Below are 17,141 nucleotides of genomic sequence, written 5' to 3'. Positions count from 1 at the left end.
GTAGGGAAAACTGCTTTTATATAACAGCACTTTGGTTTTCTAAAGATCCTGTAGTAAAGAGTTTGAAATGGAAAAATGTATTAACATTTGTAATAGTTTGGCTCTAATAATGAAGTGATTCTGTTTTGTAAGACTGAAAAAAAGGAAACTGAAGCAAGTTGGTAACGTTTGGTAGTCAGAGAAAGAGAGGGTGATGTATTTGGAATTGTGAAGATCTCTTGTTATTCTAATGTAATTACTATATGAAAAGACATGTATTTACCAGCATCTGAGTTCTCCATTTCTGGTGTTCCAGGTATGTATAAATATTCAAGTAAACTCAGTACATTTATCCACAATGTAATTAATCACATTTTAATATTTCATTCTTTTTGTTAGAGTAATGAGTTTGTAAAGCACTTATTTTTTTCTAACCTGTTATCTAAGCATTATTGGAAGAGAATATGTTTTCAAAACAATTTCTGTGAGATTACTTATTTTTCATTTATATAAATATTTCAGTTTTAAATAGTAACGCTCTAAAACCAGTAACACTACAGGTGTTAAAAGACGTTTTAGGAAAATCTGAATTATATTTGACCCTTTTCTTTTTAACGTTATTTACTGCAGGATTTGAACAAGCGCTTGTCCCTGCCCGCTGACATCAGGATACCCGATGGCTATCTTGAAAAGCTGCAGATTAACAGCCCACCATTTGATCAGCCAATGAGTCGACGTTCTCGTAGAGCATCACTAGTAAGTGTCATGCGGCAGCCTTGCTAAACCAACCTCTCGGGCCATCAGATTCCATTTAATGCAGACGTCTGTGTACCGTAGGTACAATTCAGCTTCATTTACACCTTGGCTTTTCTGTCCTGAACTTCAGCGTGTGCCAGACAAAATCCATTGAAGAATTTCACCCTTTCATTCATTTTGCTTTTGAAACTGTCACCCTCTCAGTGAAGGTCTTGACCCATTGAAATTGGTGGCTCAACTCTACTCCCAAAGTGCATATTTAAGTCCTTTTGCTTTTTAGAGCAGGGATGATCTGTTTGAGCAAATAGAGCATGTAGTCTTAAGTCAAGGCTGGGTCTCTCACATGATACAGTAGGGAGGCTTAAAGCAGCATAATATGTAGGCAGGTCCTCCTCACTGTTCTTTTTGTATTTGATAACAAATTTTCTTTCTCAAAATTGCTGTTGAGATGATAGATTTTTTTTTTTAAGTATATCTGAATTCCTAAGAGAATGAATAAATTCACGTATACCTTTTTAGATTATTGGGTTATTTTAAAAAATAAGTCTTTCCCTTGGAGATGGCAGAATGGGGATTCCTATACTGTAACTAGAGTATAAATGCCAGAAATCTTGGCTGCTCGTATAAAATATGCACATCCCTGAAATAGTCCAAAAAAAGTCCAAAAAAATTCTTTACAGAGAAAAACTGGATAGGTTTATGAAATCCACATTGTTCTTTGTTTTCTTGATTTAATGGCTTTTTTGCTGAAAAACAAATATGAAGGTACGTGTAGTGAATTAGTTTTATTAACTGTGAAATATCTTTATTCTTTGTGAATTAATAATGTCTGTAACAATGCAATGGATGAGTTTTATCATGTATTTTTCCTGAAAAAATACAATTCAGTGTGCTAGACTAAAGCTCTGATATACCTGTCACATTTTACAAGAACAATATTAAAAGAAGATTGGATCAAAGCACTGGAAGTAATAATAATATAGCAAGCTTAAATGTTTGTGCCAGAATTTTGCAGCTCATTAACCACTTAGTTACTGAAGTAGTACTGAACTGAGGAATAGGCTTCCCCAAACCTTTTGGTGAAGTACCTTTTCAGATGCTGGTGAAGTACCTTTTCAATAGAATCTTTTCAGTGGAATGTAGTAGTTGGGGGCTGCGGGGATTTTCCTGTATATCTAAATCCTTTTGCTCATTTAACGTTGAGCCCTGAGAGCAGCTGAAGTTCCTCTCCTCTTTACCTTCTAGAAGACAGACAGAAAAACAGTGCCCTCTAATGAATATGGTGCATCTATGGAATCAACTTTCTGTCACAAGGTTGTTTTGTTTTGCCTTTTTAAAATGCTTTCAGGGCTTAAAAGTCCAAAATGAAACCTGCCAGCAGTGCTGTGCTATGCAGGCATGCATTTGCTGCATTGTCCTTTCATGATTTCAAACTAACCTTTAAAAAAAAAAAAAAAGAAAAAGAAATTCAAGGACTTGTTATTCTGGGATTGTCATTGAAAGCTTGGTAGCAGACTGTTAATTACAATAGATTATTATTGTGCTCTGCATCAAAGGCATGTCTCTTTTCAAGGCTTAGTAGGAATCAAAGGAAAAAGGCTATAAAAAGTATCAAGTGAGGACTTGTTATACTCTGTTTTTTTCTTTGAAATGCAAGAAAAAAATTAGCTTGATAGTAATTGTATTTTGTGTATACCTGTACAGTAGTGCACGCACAGTAGCATAGGTGTAACTCTTATGCACCAGCCATTAGAAGTAAGAGACTGTAGATGCGGTGTGTCAGTGTTTCTGTGTAAGTCAAGATAGACAGATGTGTATTGCATAAAAAAAATGAAATGGTTCAGAAATTATTTTGAAGGAAAAATGAAATTGATCTTAGTCTGAGGAATGTAAAAATTAGCGTTTCTTATGAGTGGTAGGCAACCAAAGTGTGAATAAAAAATAAAACACATTGAAAGGCAGGTCTTGAAGAATATCTGTCCTCTCTATGTAGGAAATATTGTGTGATTTTATTGTCTAAAGAAGATATTATTAGTCTTGATGAACAATGTTGAGGTTTCTTACAAATCAGACTTCTAAGTTGTATTCCAGACTGTCTGGCAATAACAAGGCCAATGGCTACGAGTTCTCCTTTAGTTTCTCCTGTAAGCAAAGCAGCCTATCTTTTTTTATTCTAATACCATCTAATACTCACTTCAAGATATGTTTGTTTAAGTAGGTCAAAATGCACTTTGGAAACCTAATATTTATTTTGCTGTTTAAAATCTCACTTACTTCAGATGTATTTTTAGGGATGTGTTCTGAAAATTAAATATTCATCCAACTTTTCTTGTTATACCTTCCTATTATATTGTTGTCAAGTCTTAATACAGTCAGCAGTATTGTTGTTACACTGTGTTACCATGAAATAATATACAACTTTATTATCCATCAGATTTTAGGAGCAAATCAGTGTATTCTGACTTGTGGATATAGGTGCTGAAGCCAATCTGGGGTCAAAGTATCGTTCCTTAGAAAGAAATAGTAAGTGGAGAGCTATGTTTGGAAGTGGAAGGAGGAGGTGATGCTGGGGAGAAAACCTGGCTTGCTTGTCTTAGTGTATGTTCAATTGTCAGTAAAGCAAAAACCCCACGAAGCCTATGGATTTGGGGTTTTGGCAGGGTACAGGCTATGTGCACTTTGTAAATGGATTTTAAAATTGACATGTTTTACATGTCTACTTTCAGCATTCTTTACACTCTAAGAACAATATAAAGCTTTGGTGTAATTGACAGTGATCTTACGTGAAAATAAGAGATAACTGTATTAAATGTAGGAGTAGCAGTGGATTTGAACAGGAAAAGACTAATCATCTCACAGTCCAGAAAAAGGTGTTGCTTAGGTAGGCAAACCTCCTGGCTTGCATTGCAGAGCTGTAGTTGGTGGCAAAAAATAGAAGGTGAATAGATTCAAGTAAAATACACAAAGACTTGAAGTTACGAGCCATGAAATGTAAATTGTTGGGACAAAACTGAAGCTTGTGGAGGAATGATGATTAGGGATTTTACTGGCAGAGTTTTAAACGGAAAAGCATTGAGAGGTCAGAATGGGAGAGGAAACCTGGTGCTGAGATCTTGAACACAGCAAATAAGTAAAGTTATTTTGAAAGAAGCAGCAGCATGTGGTTATGCTGAGCAAGGGAAAGGATGGAATAGTTTGAGATGACTTCTGTGCTTTAAGCTGTAACAACCTCAGTAGTAGTAATCAGATCAGAAGAGTGGAGAAGACCTAAGTAGGAGGTGGGGTAAAGTGGGGTTTTGGTCTAAGCATAACTCAGTACATAGTCCTACCAGGATACACAGTAGACTGGCCAACAGGCTGAGCCTTAGGCTTGGATGCTGGGACGCATTTATATCATATTATGCTAAATTGTTTTTAAAATAGCAGATTGTGTGGTGTTTGGTCAAGTACTGACAGGTGTTTTTCTGAAACAAAGTCTAGCTTGCTGATTAAACGATGTATAAATAAAGTGTTCAGTCTAAGTGATTGATTGTACATTTCTTTTCATTGCAGTCAGAAATTGGATTTGGAAAAATGGAAACCTATATCAAGTTAGAAAAGCTTGGAGAGGTATGTACAGCTTGCTTTTGAAATTATTACTGCTTATGTCTTATGTAAAATTTTACATAAATACTAACTGAAAATCTCCATAGCCTTCAAAATACCTCTTGAATTTCTCTTTTCAGTAAACCAAACATATTCATCGTGTGTAACCATGTCACAACCACACAAATGTTTTATGCATATATAATAAGCCAAAAAAAAAGGGCAGGAAAACCATCACAGAGCTGGGGAAGAACAAGACTCCCATTAGCAAATGATCTGTGATCTCCTTCTGTAGGCTGACTTTGTGTGCAGGTAGACAAAATTATTCTGTTGATACTAAAACCAGTTAAGTCTGGTGTCCTCCTGCCGTGAGTTAGGGGTTAGGGAGCAGGCAAGGAGCAGGGAGTAGCTATGGATGTTCTGGTAGAGAAGCCGGGTGCTGCTGAGTGACGTACGTTAATGCTGAGTTTGGCTTCCTGGTAGGAGGGCGGCAATATGACTTTCTACCTCCACTCGGCCTCTGACTGCTAGAGAAATGGTAGAATTCAGGAGGGGCCAGGTGTCAGTCCTGTCTGATTCCATTTAGGTTGGCCAACGGGATCAAAACTGGACAAGGAGCCCTGGAGTAGGAGGCACAGAACATTGCAGAAGGGAGCAGGGCTGGTTGGCATCTCTGCTGTGAATATTGCAGCCAGTCCTCCGTTTGCAACATTTTCATTTCCAAACGCATTTATTTTTTATTTTGCCTCCAGTATTTGTTAGATGGATCACTAGACCTGACATAACTTTGCATATCTTTGGAGGAATGTTAATGTAGTAGCTTACCAAGTCATAGTCACGGGTGTGCATTATCTTGCTTACAAAGTGTAGTGGACTACACCAGGTACGTACTGTAGCCTAGGGCAATTTCTGGAACTTTGTGCTTCCTCTTGGTGATTGCTGGGATTAGTTGTACCTACTTGCTGTTCTGTCAGATTTTCTTTTCCCCATTTAACATGCCTTGAGAGCTTTGAATCTCTTACTGTCTAAGGAAAAAAATAAAAATTGAGAAAGATAAGCTTTTTATTATTCACTGTTAATTACATCAACCAAAATGAAACTTTGACAACTCCCCCCCCAAATTCTTACGTAAAATATGTGACAAAGACAAGAAGCTATCTAAAGAAGTTTATACGTTTTCAGAAAAGTTACGGAAGAGTATGTCTGCAGCCTTCGGAAACATAACTGCAGTGCAGTGTAGAGATACCTGAGCTAGTTTTAATCAAATAGAGACTTTCAAGAGGGTAAATGATCCCAGCAGTGAACTTCATGAACTTAACCCTACCTGATCTGACTTCCTTGGTAGCTATATGGTGTATAGCTTTCCCTGTAATTTTCAGAGTTGTTAAGCATGTGCATCCCTTGTGTCTTCTGTGTGTTCAGTCCTGTACTTACAAAGTAGTTTTTGTAGCTTTACGTATGTCAAAAGAAGACAATGTAAAAATTATTCATGTCCAAAATGAAACCTATTAGAACCTCAGATAGAAGTTTCTGTTTTCTTTTGTAACTTATCTTTCAAGAAAGGAACAATTTGTAAGAGTTGCCTTATTTTTCCATTTTGTAGGGTACTTATGCAACAGTTTATAAGGGGAGAAGTAAATTGACAGAGAACCTGGTAGCTCTGAAAGAAATCCGCCTGGAACATGAAGAGGGGGCACCATGCACAGCCATAAGAGAAGGTGATAACCTCCTCCCCCACTTCTTAGAGTTTCAGATACTTCTTAGTTTCAGATACTTCTGTATTTCTTTTTGACCAAAGTACCGTTGGTACTTGGAAATACATAGGTTATGTGGGAGATAAATGAAATTGGTATTAGTTTTGATGAGGAAGATTTTAGTCTGGATGTATTAAGAGCTAGTGTTTCAAATTTATTTACTTTATGGGGGGTGGTTGTGTTCTCAAATGCAGTGTTATAAATGGATTATTTTATACTGAGTTACACTATTATTAGTGAGCAACTTTCAGAGATTCAGAATACATTTTACTGAGAGACTGCTTCTGCCTGAAATGTATAATTTAGGAACTATTTACAGTTTGTTACTCAAATGCCTGTTTGGTGTTTTGATTAAATACCTTTCTTATTAACTTAATCTATAGGAGTATTATATTCTTAAAAATAGCTTTTAAATTTAAAAAAAAAATAGTTTGTATGATGAACTTGCTAGAAATGCATTTACTGCTTGTGTGTTTTGCATTTATTCCTTTTATAATTACAATTCTCTTTTGCAGTGTCATTATTGAAAGATCTGAAACATGCAAATATTGTTACATTACATGATATTGTGCACACAGAGAAGTCTTTGACTCTTGTTTTTGAATATCTGGTAAGTGCTTAAACAACTCGTGAGCTTTACATTGGATTTAGTGTTTCTAAGTAACATAGACATAACAAAATTCTGTACCCTTCTTAAAAATACTGGGACTGTTACGGTTTTCTCCTGCACCTAGAATCATTCAGCTGAAAATGAGAAAAGTGTATTGAGTTCTTAAATTGCTGTAAATTAGTAAAGACTATTCTAATCATTTCAGAGATTCATTAATAGGAGTTAGCGATGATCTACCTGACCTAAGTGTCTACTTGTACCAAAATCGTTAATGGTAAAAAAGGATAATCGCACTATTATTCAAATGATATTTTTCTGTTATGATGCAACTCTTGCAAGTTAGCAAAGGAAAAAGGTATACTTTGAAGTAAACAACACATTCCATCTTTTTGTAACAAGTTTTCAAGCAAGTGTCCACACTTACATAGTCTCACTTGCTCACGTCTTGCATTGCAGACCTTTCGCTTTCTCACTAAAGCTTTCCCTTACAATCTTTTTGAATAATATGCTGGCATATGTAAGTGTAATAAGAGGGATGAAGAAAAACTCTTTACTTCCAATGTAATTGGAGAATATAGCCATTTCGTAAAATACTGCGCCACACAAGAGGGAGGAGAAGGCAATAACAAATAGCGTTGCCTGACATGAAGCAGCTTGCTGGAAAACATGGGTATCTATGTCCTCTGGAAAGCCAGTGTTTTCTGCATGTTCAGGCTTTTGGGTTTTTTTATCATTGAACATCTTTTGCGGAAAATACAGTTTTCTGATGAATTATTTCAGTTCTAACAATAAATAATGTTCTCGCAATCTGTTGTCCACAACGTTGCTGAACAATGATGATGGTGTTTTGACAGGACAAGGATCTGAAGCAGTACATGGATGACTGCGGTAACATCATGAGTATGCACAATGTAAAGGTGAGTGTTTTCAGTGACAGCGACTGCTGTCCAGAGTTCTCTGTTCTTAAGAATTTCAGAGAACTTAATCATCAGGAGCTATATGGTTTAGGGCTTTTTTTAAAAAACAAAACAAAAATAAGAATCTTAACTTCTTTTTTGACCTTTGGGCCTGGCTTAACTACATTTGACATCAGATGAAGTCCTCCTTTTTGGTTTTGATGTTTTTTAAGTGTTTAAAGCACTGAAAACATGAGATTATATAACTTTAAGTTTTCCTTGTCTTTGAAGTTATATATTTCAAATTTAAAACTTCCTAAAAAATAATGCATTCATAACTGTTTTGACCTCTTCTTGTCCTTCCATTATTTTATACTCATGTATTAAGTTAAGTCTGTAGTTTGGTATGTCCTCAAATAAAGTTTATATATGCACACTGAGGAAAATGTAGCCTCAATCATGAATGTCAGTTTTGATGCCACTGCCTACTGTGCAAGAAAGAAATTAATAATACATACTTAAGAATGAATGATGTTCCATTCCAATGAATCTTTCCATTAGTAATAAAATGGAAATTATTTTCTTTAAGGTTTAATTGACTGTTGCTTTTAACTATGGCTGTAGCCAGGTCAAGCGACTCAGTTTCCAATCTGGCCTGCTGAAGCCAGTTACCTCTCTCGTCACAAGCAGGTTTTAATTTGGAAAACTGGAATAACTGTTCATGTTCTTTAATACTTAACGGCTTTATAAAGAAGATTCCAAACAGAGGACAATACTATCTTGAAATGAGTGAAGTTGTCCAAGGAGGCTGGGTTACCAGTATCACCCTGCTGCGTTGCAGGCAGGGTGTACCTTCAAAGACCTCTTCATTAAGCCATATATAATTTATATAAGGGATATTATTAGTACGGTAGATGTGTTTGAGAAACTCTTCTTGAAAAAAAAACAAAAAACTTTAAGCTGTGATCCTAAAGGACAAAACCATGAGTTTATATGCATGGTAGGAAAATTACTTTTATTCGCCAGTAGCACGTGGCACAAATGTGGTTGACAGCACAATGTACTAAATACCATGAAGCGATGGGGTTTTTGTGCATTCCAGAGGAGTTGTCATCCTTGGTTTTGGCTTATTGCATATTGAGAAATCTGTTCTTAGTTGAATTGCGTATGGGATTCAGTCTAGATGTTGGTTACTGTGTGGATAGCTTTTTCTTTTATTCTGTTGTCACATTGCAGTGAGTATCTCTAGGGAGAGACATCTGCCCTTAACCTTCTCTTTTGCTTCCTTTGAGAGTCTGCGAAGGAAAAGTCTTTAATTTGTATGCACTTCAGAGAGACAACAAAAAACATAATTACGCTTGTGCTTTTAATTAACTACAAGTTAATAAGTAGTGCTTTAAGCTTTAAAAAAAAAAAAAATAAAGCAAAGCTGTAAGTGGGAAGCAGACTCCTGCAATAAGTGCAGTTAGAGAAGCAGCAGAATCTGCTTGTGGTAATCGGAGCTAAGCAGAGGAACTGTTTTTCCTTGGTTGCCTGTGGTTTAAGCTATGCCCTAAGAACAGATTTGGCACTGGGAAACCAGGACAGCTGCTTAACTCTAGTAGCTGTAGGTACTTACCTTACAAAAACTGGGGGGGGGGTCGTTAGTAACATTTGAGAGACCTCCCTGTCATCATTCCCCTCACACTCCTCAGCTAATTTTAATTTTTTCGAGTTTTAACAAAATGAAGATGTATAATATAAGGATGGGTGTGATCTCTGCAGGCATTACCATTTCAAACAAAATTTGAAGCTAATACATGTCATCCTGTGCACTTCCAAAAGGATCCATGCCAACTGTGGTGAAGAACCACAATTTCTGTAGAATAACGTGCTTTGCCTTCTTGACTAATCCTTGCATCCCAGTGTACGCTAGAGATGCCTATTGATTTCCACAGCAGTCCTGTTCATATTACTTGGGACTGACTGCCCCTGCAACAGTATGGACAGGAATAGATGAAACAAAACTTGTTGCTTCTCATTCTACTCTTTGGGGAAAAAAAAAAAAAAAAAGAAAGAAAAAAATCGCTCCCAAATCCTCTTTTTTTTTTTCCCCTAGAACAGATAAATCCCACATAAGCAGACTGAGTCATAACATAAGCAGACTGAGAACAGATGGATGTAACTACACCTGCTGTGTATTTGTCCAGTTTAGGAAAAAGAATTTGGTGGTGTCACCTGGTACAGAAATAAACTGGTGTGTTAGAAAATGGTCATATAAAAAAATTCTGCTGTTTCTCCTCAAAAGTCCTATTACATGCTGAATTTGTCACATTGGTAAACATTGCTTTCTGTAACGCTCTCTATTTTTTCATTGTACATTTGATCACCTGTGCTGGCTGAGGACTGTTGGGTGGTAAATGCCAGCAGCGGCTACCCAAAAATCCCACCTGTATGATCAGCCCCTGCAAAATAGTACTTCTTCATGCACTGATATAGGAAACTTGCTTGGCTGCCCTCTGCTAAACCTTTCTTCATCCCTTACTACCTCTGTCTATATATGTGCAGCATTAATATCCATGACTGAAGCTGCTTGCTTGGCTCACTGTTCCAAAAGACTAAAATAAACCTGTGGGTGTCAAGGTGGGGGGATGACTATAAATGCCAGAGGCAGTTGGGCTGGTTTAGTAATCCTCGTTTCCCCATTTCTCCATGGTTCGTGAGCTTGTGAATCCAAGTGTATTTTTCCAGTAGCATGCCAAAACATTTTTTATATAGTTTAGCAAAATTTGACAGAAAGGATGCTGAGCTGCATTTTCAGAGGGATTTAGTGGCAGAAGGGAACTTGAGTCAGAGACAGGTACCTTTAAAGACATTAGTGTGGGCAAGAGCATTGGTAAATGCTTACTTAAAAATAAACAGCCCTGTTGTTCTCTTCACTTAAGCAAAACAAATTGCTCTTAAAATCTTTGTTGTAAAGTATAGTGTTAAAGCAGTGCATTAGCATAAAGGGATTTAAAACTTGTAAACAGTAATGAAGATGTTCAGTATGTGTTCATACGAGAAAGTAACTTGGCTTTTGAGAAGTATTTTTGTCCTGCTTACAATACAGAGACTTAACTCTGCAGTGCCCAAATGGGCTGTTATAGTTGTGTAATCTGTAGATTAACCTTTTTAGTCTAATTTATATAAATATTCTCTTTTGTAGCTATTTTTATACCAGATTCTTCGTGGTTTGGCATACTGTCATCGCAGAAAGGTCTTACATCGAGATCTGAAGCCACAAAATCTACTAATTAATGAGAAGGGAGAACTGAAGCTTGCAGACTTTGGTATGGCCTGAAATTATTCTGTAACAAATATTTTCTTCACTTGGCAAGAGGCATCTTTCCTTGTAAAGGAAAGATGAGAACATCGGGTTTGTAGTGAATTTGTGCATTCTCAGATAGAAAATGAAAGTCAGCCTTTCACAGGATATTAGTAATCCAAGTAATAGGTGTATAGGTAATACTGTCATCACCTGACGTAGTTTGGACGTAGCCTTACAGCTTCCTTGGGAACTGTCACTTCGTCAAATCCTTAAGGTAGAACTCAGGTTGCTTTTCCTAACGCTTCACTCATTCCAAAGCATTGTAACCACAACGGGAGAGAGGAAGGGTCTGTCCACATGCTAAATTTTCAGGTGTTGCTCCATCCCTGATGCACCAGGTTCCTTTGGGATTTCCGCTAGAGTGGGGCATTCGCAGTTGTTATCTTCTGTGTCGGGAAGGTCCTTTGAAAGGTTGCGTTTTCCCCTTGTGTGTGACTGAAAGTTGCTCAGAAGATTGCATCTAACACAATAGACCTAAATTTTATTGAAGGTATCACTGACAATGTTGGGATGGAAAACCCCTGCTGATCCAACACCGATTTGGTCCGGTTCCACCATTTCATTATTCGTTTGTTCCCTTCTGCCTTTTGCAATGTAATTCTCACGTGGAAATAGTGTGGTATGGTTTTCAGAGGGGGGAATTGTCACATTGATGTAATGCTTTGTTGATTTAATGAAATTTATAGGATTACTCAGGTTTTGATCTGTTTAGCTGTCTTCTATACTTAAAAATGCTGATCATGGGATTACTCTAAATACCAAGAGACAAATCACAATTTGTCGAAATGTATTTATTAGGGCTTTTCAATGAACATTAAGGGAAGGTATTTACCAAGTAGAATAAGGTTGATTTAGCTCTGAAAAAATTCTTTGTCGATGTCATGCAAAAAAAAATATTTCAGCATTTTTTTTTCCCTTTTTCTCAAGGACTGGCTAGAGCGAAGTCTGTTCCTACAAAGACCTATTCCAATGAAGTTGTCACATTATGGTACAGACCACCTGATGTTCTCCTCGGATCTTCAGAGTATTCAACTCAAATTGACATGTGGTTTGTATAGCTTTGGCTAATGGAAATTTTTGTTCTCAGTCAAGTTGAAAAAACGTCAACTCTTTAGTATTATACAGTAGCATTCAAATACTTATCCTTTGAATTTCTGAAGGCTACCACTGAGTTAGATTTTTAGAGAAAGGATGGGCAGATAGGGAAGATGCTATTAATTTCTTTCTGAAAATCCAGAGTACCTTTTCATTTCTTAGAGTAAGCAGGCAGTAGGCCCACAATGTTAGGGGAAAAAAACCAAACATGTTCTCCTAATGATGTGGTAACGTGGTATTTTACTGTGAACTTTAACGCAATTGATAAAGTTGACATCTGAAGGAAGAGGATATAATAGAGCTATGATGCAGGTTTTGTTTAGTCTTTGACAGGTCTTTTGTTGGTACATGTCTTTCAAAACAGTATTTTTAATAACAGTGTGTGGCTAAACTAATTTAATAATTTGTTTCGACTGAAGAGAAATCACAGCAGTCTTTAAGAACTGAAACCTTATATTGTTGGATTGTTTCTGATTTATCTTTTTCTCTGTTCTTACAAAGGGGCGTCGGGTGCATATTTTTTGAAATGGCATCAGGAAGGCCTCTTTTTCCTGGTTCGACTGTCGAAGATGAACTGCACTTAATTTTCAGACTTCTGGGTAAATGGATACTTTTAGCAGTAACGTTAATGCTCTATGTTTGTTCTTCTAAACAATTTTTCCACAAGAACTGTAGATCTTTATCTATAAAAAATGATATTTTCTATTGCATTCTAATGAAGGTGAATGAGTGTACGCTTGATGAAAAATGACTGAGCTGAGTGCGCAGCTGAGTTTGTACAACAGACTCGTTGACTGATGTCTTTTTTTTTCTTTTTTTGCTGTTTAAATTACAGGATGAAATGCTTATTTATGTCAAAGTTGTTTCTTTGCCCTTTTTTAAGTTGAATTTGTTGCTCTTTTTAAATGCAGGAACCCCATGTCAAGAAACATGGCCAGGCATTTCTTCCAGTGATGAATTTAGGAACTACAACTTTCCTAAGTATAAACCACAACCTCTCATCAACCATGCACCAAGGTACTTTGTGTTTTATTAATAGAAAATACGCGTCTCTGTGGCTTTGCATATTTGTAAATGCGAACATGTTTCCAAGTACAGTCTGCTACTAAATGCTGGAAGACTACACACGAGTTGTGTTATTGTGGGCAGATAGTAATGCAAAGCATAATCCTGGTACTATGTGGTTACTTTGTCTAGTACCGTTCAAGATACCACAGCTCCTTAATGACCTGTAGAACTATAACCTCCAATTGATAATGCCTGCGTAGTAGGAATACTCCCCCAGCACGTCCTAAATAACCCAAATTCTCTTTTGTTGTATAATAGGCCCGTTGTTAAAATGGCGAGGTTTCCTTGAGCAGTCTCTTGAAATCATTCCAAAACCATTATGAAGCACTTAAAGGGTCTGCACAGTTATTATAAAAAAATGTTATAACAAAAACTACAACATTTTCTGTCTTTAAAGAAAAAAAAAGGATTTTGCTGAAATAAGTGATCCAAGTCAACCTAGTAAATCACAATCCAAAGCTCAGGATTTGTGTGTCACCAGTGTTTTTCAAATAGTCTTGTTCCAAGATGCTGATACTTCTATGTATACACATGAACATGCAGAAAAGTTGTTTAAGTGAAAGGATTTCCATGTTTAAATTTAATTTTCAAGTTTGATATCATTTATTGAAGTCAGTTCCTTTGCAGTTTTGCTTTTGTAAATGTAGTTCAATAACTGTTTTAAATTTTTTTAATATTTTTATTTTTAGGCTAGACACGGAAGGAATTGAATTGATAGCGAAGTTTCTTCAAGTAAGATGTGTTTTGTGGCTTTACTTTATCAAACTGCAAGTTTAGAGTTTTAATATATTATTTACAAAATATATTAGAAGCTGTAGTATCTGTTAGATTTATCTCAAAGTGGAATAAGCAGCTGAGTCTGTAGTGGATGACAGATTTGGGAAGAATGATGGTTTTAGGAAGCTTATGTACTGTAAGAATTAAAAACCTGATGTTTAAATTTTTATTTTTTTTTTTTGCCAGAAGTGATTTCTTCTCTTGCCACTTTTTGTAAACATAGAATTGATTCTATGTTAGCAGTTCCCTGAAAAAACTAAATCTCTCGTGAAATGCGGTATTAAAACAGAACATACAAATACATAATTTCTGTAACGATGAACTTAGTAACTGCTTCTCTAGTAGTAAGCTAAGGTGTAATATTACTCTTTGATCTTGCAAACTGTATTCAAAAGGTGAAGTGGTATATGGGTTTAATTTCTTAATCTGTATTAAAAATGAGCCAGAAGCAAGATGGAAGGCCAACTCTCAAGTCTTTCAGTAGATGCAGAAGCGCTGTAACTTCATGGTGTTAAAAATTCTTAGTACATAAGGTGGAGTGCAGTTATTCTGCTTTGCAGCCTGTGATTTGAATCCTACATCAGGTCTTCATCTATTTACACATTGTGTCAGAACAGTACTTGCAGTCCCTGTTGAGACTCTGTTCTCTCTTGTGTACACCTTCTTAAATGTCTGCGTCTGTGTCCAAATGTGCACATACGCCAAGCAGGAGACGTTGGAGCACAGACTGAAGACCATGTTTTCTAAAGTTCCATTTTATGCAGAACACTGCGGCACAGTCCATCAAATTTGAAAACTTTTGTGATCTCATGTAATAGCATTTCATTGCGATTTAATATTAGAACCTAACGTAGACAGAAGTCTGTCATCTGATCATTGTTACATCTCTAAGCAAAGATTTTTTGATTTGCATCCATTTACAGCAGTTATTTTGACTATTTTAGCGATCTTGTTACAGGTTGATAATACTGATTTAGGTAACGTGTTAAATTTTCATGTGTGAAATAAAAGTAATGAAAACCAATTTGTCCTAGTGAGTTGGTGGGAAATACTGTGCAAGTAGAACTCTGTTTCTCCCTTTGATGAAATCACTTGATGCAAAGAGTTTTTTAATGAAAACCAACACACTTGTATCCTTTTATGTTAATAGTATGAATCAAAGAAGAGAATTTCAGCAGAAGAGGCCATGAAACATGCATACTTCAGAAGTCTTGGAACAAGAATACACACTTTGCCTGAAAGTAAGAGGAGTAACAAAGATAGTAAATTAAAAAATTGTAGTAAAAATTGTAAAGATAGTACATTAAATGCATTGCCTAAGGAAAAACTCTCAAATCAAATCTAGTAAAGAGCTCTGGTATATATTGACTTAAATATTTGGGAATAGGAAACTTTTTTTTATCTAAACTGTATAATTAAGAATAGAACTTTGTTCAATAAAGCAAAGCTATGTTTGGATATAAATTAATATCTTTGTTACATTGCAGGTGTTTCAATATTCAGTTTAAAAGAGATTCAGCTGCAAAAAGACCCTGGCTTTCGAAATTCCACTTACCCAGAGACAGGTATGGAAACCTTAATACCTTAATATTTTCTCATATCTGCAAACGGAATGCTGTGCCAGAGACGTTCAGAACTGAAAAATACTTTGTTAAATTGGTCTGTGCGAATGTATTCAAACAAATACCAAGAACGATTTGCTCAGGTTCCTGTAGGGTTGTATAAGCTAAATGCACAGAAGGAGGTGAGTTTTACCAGGGATGGGCAGAGGGACTGTTAATGCGAGAACATCTTGGAGTTTCAGACCATTGCTGTGTGGGTGTTAAATGGTGGCAAAGTGAAAAACAAACGCCGTAAGTGCAGCTAAAAGAAAGATGCCGATACTGGTTTAAGCGCAAAGGATGTTCTCTCGAAACGGAAAGAGAGAAGATACAGCTAGCAGCTGAACACTCCGTTGTGCGAATGCTTTGGTTTCTTACCGTGGTCCGTGTTCTGTTGTAGGCCATGGGAAGAACAGAAGGCAGAGCATGCTTTTTTAAAGCGGGCGATGCAGAGTCCAGCCCAAGCCTCTCCTCTCAGTCAAGGACTCGGATCTGAAGGCAGTGCTCTCTGTTGGTGGACTTGGAATCGCAGTTTGTCTACACTGTCCTCTTCACAGTGGAGTCTTTTTATTTCCAACCTGCAGATTATGTTTTTATATTTGTTGTCACAGTGTGACAATTTTTTGTACAGTTGGTTTTAAGGTCTCCTCTGCCACTAGAGCCAGTAGGTTACAGCTGTTGATGTAACTGTAGCTGCAATTTTTGTGCAGGACTGAGAAACACAGTGCATTATTTATTGCGGAATCATTGCTGCTAAATAACTACTGTCTGTATAGTTAACACAACAGTTCCATGCCTGAAGAAGTTGCAATGGCTTTATAATATGTGAATGCATCTGTTTCTCTTCATAAAATGTTCTACTGCTGCGGGGTTTTTTTGTATTTCTTAAAACTGCAGTGTTTCCTGGAATGTAAACATAGCTTTGCTTGGCTATAGGTGAACCATCTTTAATGCTCTAAGTTCATGGCACTTAATTCCTTATTTAACGTTGGAAGTCTGTGTTCAAATAGTTGAAAACTTATAAGGCATATTATGTTTTTGAAAAGCACACGGTGTGAAAGTTGATTCAAACAAGTGAACAGTAACTGTTATTTGCTCTCAGATCCTACCGTAGTTAGTGATAAATTAGAGCATGGGGATGGGATGATACATTTTGTCAGGCTTACTCCAGCGTACCATATCTGCACGTTGTTGTGCATAGGGGGCCTGCAGAAGCGATGACTTTTTTACCTTGTTTTTAACTTAGAAATACAACTAGTAAAAAGATGATTCATATACGTTGGACCCTGGCTTACTTTTGAAATGTAGAATTTCGTTACAGGGGGACAGGACAACTAATTACAAGAACACGGGAATAACGTCACGCTTTTCCCACCTTGTTGCTCTCCCATTTGTGCATTATTTGCTTGAAGTCAACTGGAAAGGCGCAAGTTTGTACTTGATAAGAACTCACGTTACTGCAGAGCTTTTACAGTGGGAACTTAGAGAGTTTTTCAGATCTTAGATGTTATCTGTTTACCAGAGATAGTAAACATGTTACTACTACGCTTATGCATCTCAGTGAGTATCATAAGTACACCCTTGGTGATGGCTACAGTATTTTTAAGCATTTGTGTTCACCTTTATGAACCTATTTGTTTAGTGCATCTTAAAGAGACTGTAAATCTTTAT

At 36.6% G+C, this 17,141-nt stretch overlaps 1 protein-coding gene across 4 annotated transcripts in view; it reads left to right on the top strand.

The window, feature by feature from the left end:
* CDK17 (cyclin-dependent kinase 17) overlaps positions 1 to 16,728 on the top strand; it is a 54,774-nt gene extending 38,046 nt beyond the window's left edge. For all 4 annotated transcript variants that reach the window (XM_009698707.1, XM_009698709.1, XM_009698708.1 and 1 more), the window contains 13 exons: positions 610 to 735; positions 4,288 to 4,344; positions 5,924 to 6,038; positions 6,590 to 6,684; positions 7,539 to 7,601; positions 10,768 to 10,891; positions 11,857 to 11,977; positions 12,526 to 12,623; positions 12,936 to 13,041; positions 13,782 to 13,824; positions 15,020 to 15,110; positions 15,357 to 15,434; positions 15,871 to 16,728. In XM_009698707.1, the coding sequence (XP_009697009.1) occupies positions 610 to 735; positions 4,288 to 4,344; positions 5,924 to 6,038; positions 6,590 to 6,684; positions 7,539 to 7,601; positions 10,768 to 10,891; positions 11,857 to 11,977; positions 12,526 to 12,623; positions 12,936 to 13,041; positions 13,782 to 13,824; positions 15,020 to 15,110; positions 15,357 to 15,434; positions 15,871 to 15,908 (1,155 nt within the window). In that variant the 3' untranslated portion in view covers positions 15,909 to 16,728. The remainder of the gene's footprint in view (positions 1 to 609; positions 736 to 4,287; positions 4,345 to 5,923; positions 6,039 to 6,589; positions 6,685 to 7,538; positions 7,602 to 10,767; positions 10,892 to 11,856; positions 11,978 to 12,525; positions 12,624 to 12,935; positions 13,042 to 13,781; positions 13,825 to 15,019; positions 15,111 to 15,356; positions 15,435 to 15,870) is intronic.
* Positions 16,729 to 17,141: the final 413 nt, after the last annotated feature.

This window comes from Cariama cristata, unplaced genomic scaffold (assembly GCF_000690535.1).
Source record: "Cariama cristata isolate BGI_N322 unplaced genomic scaffold, ASM69053v1 scaffold17374, whole genome shotgun sequence".
Taxonomy (NCBI): Eukaryota; Metazoa; Chordata; class Aves; order Cariamiformes; family Cariamidae; genus Cariama; species Cariama cristata.
This window is presented reverse-complemented; position numbering and strand designations above follow the sequence as displayed.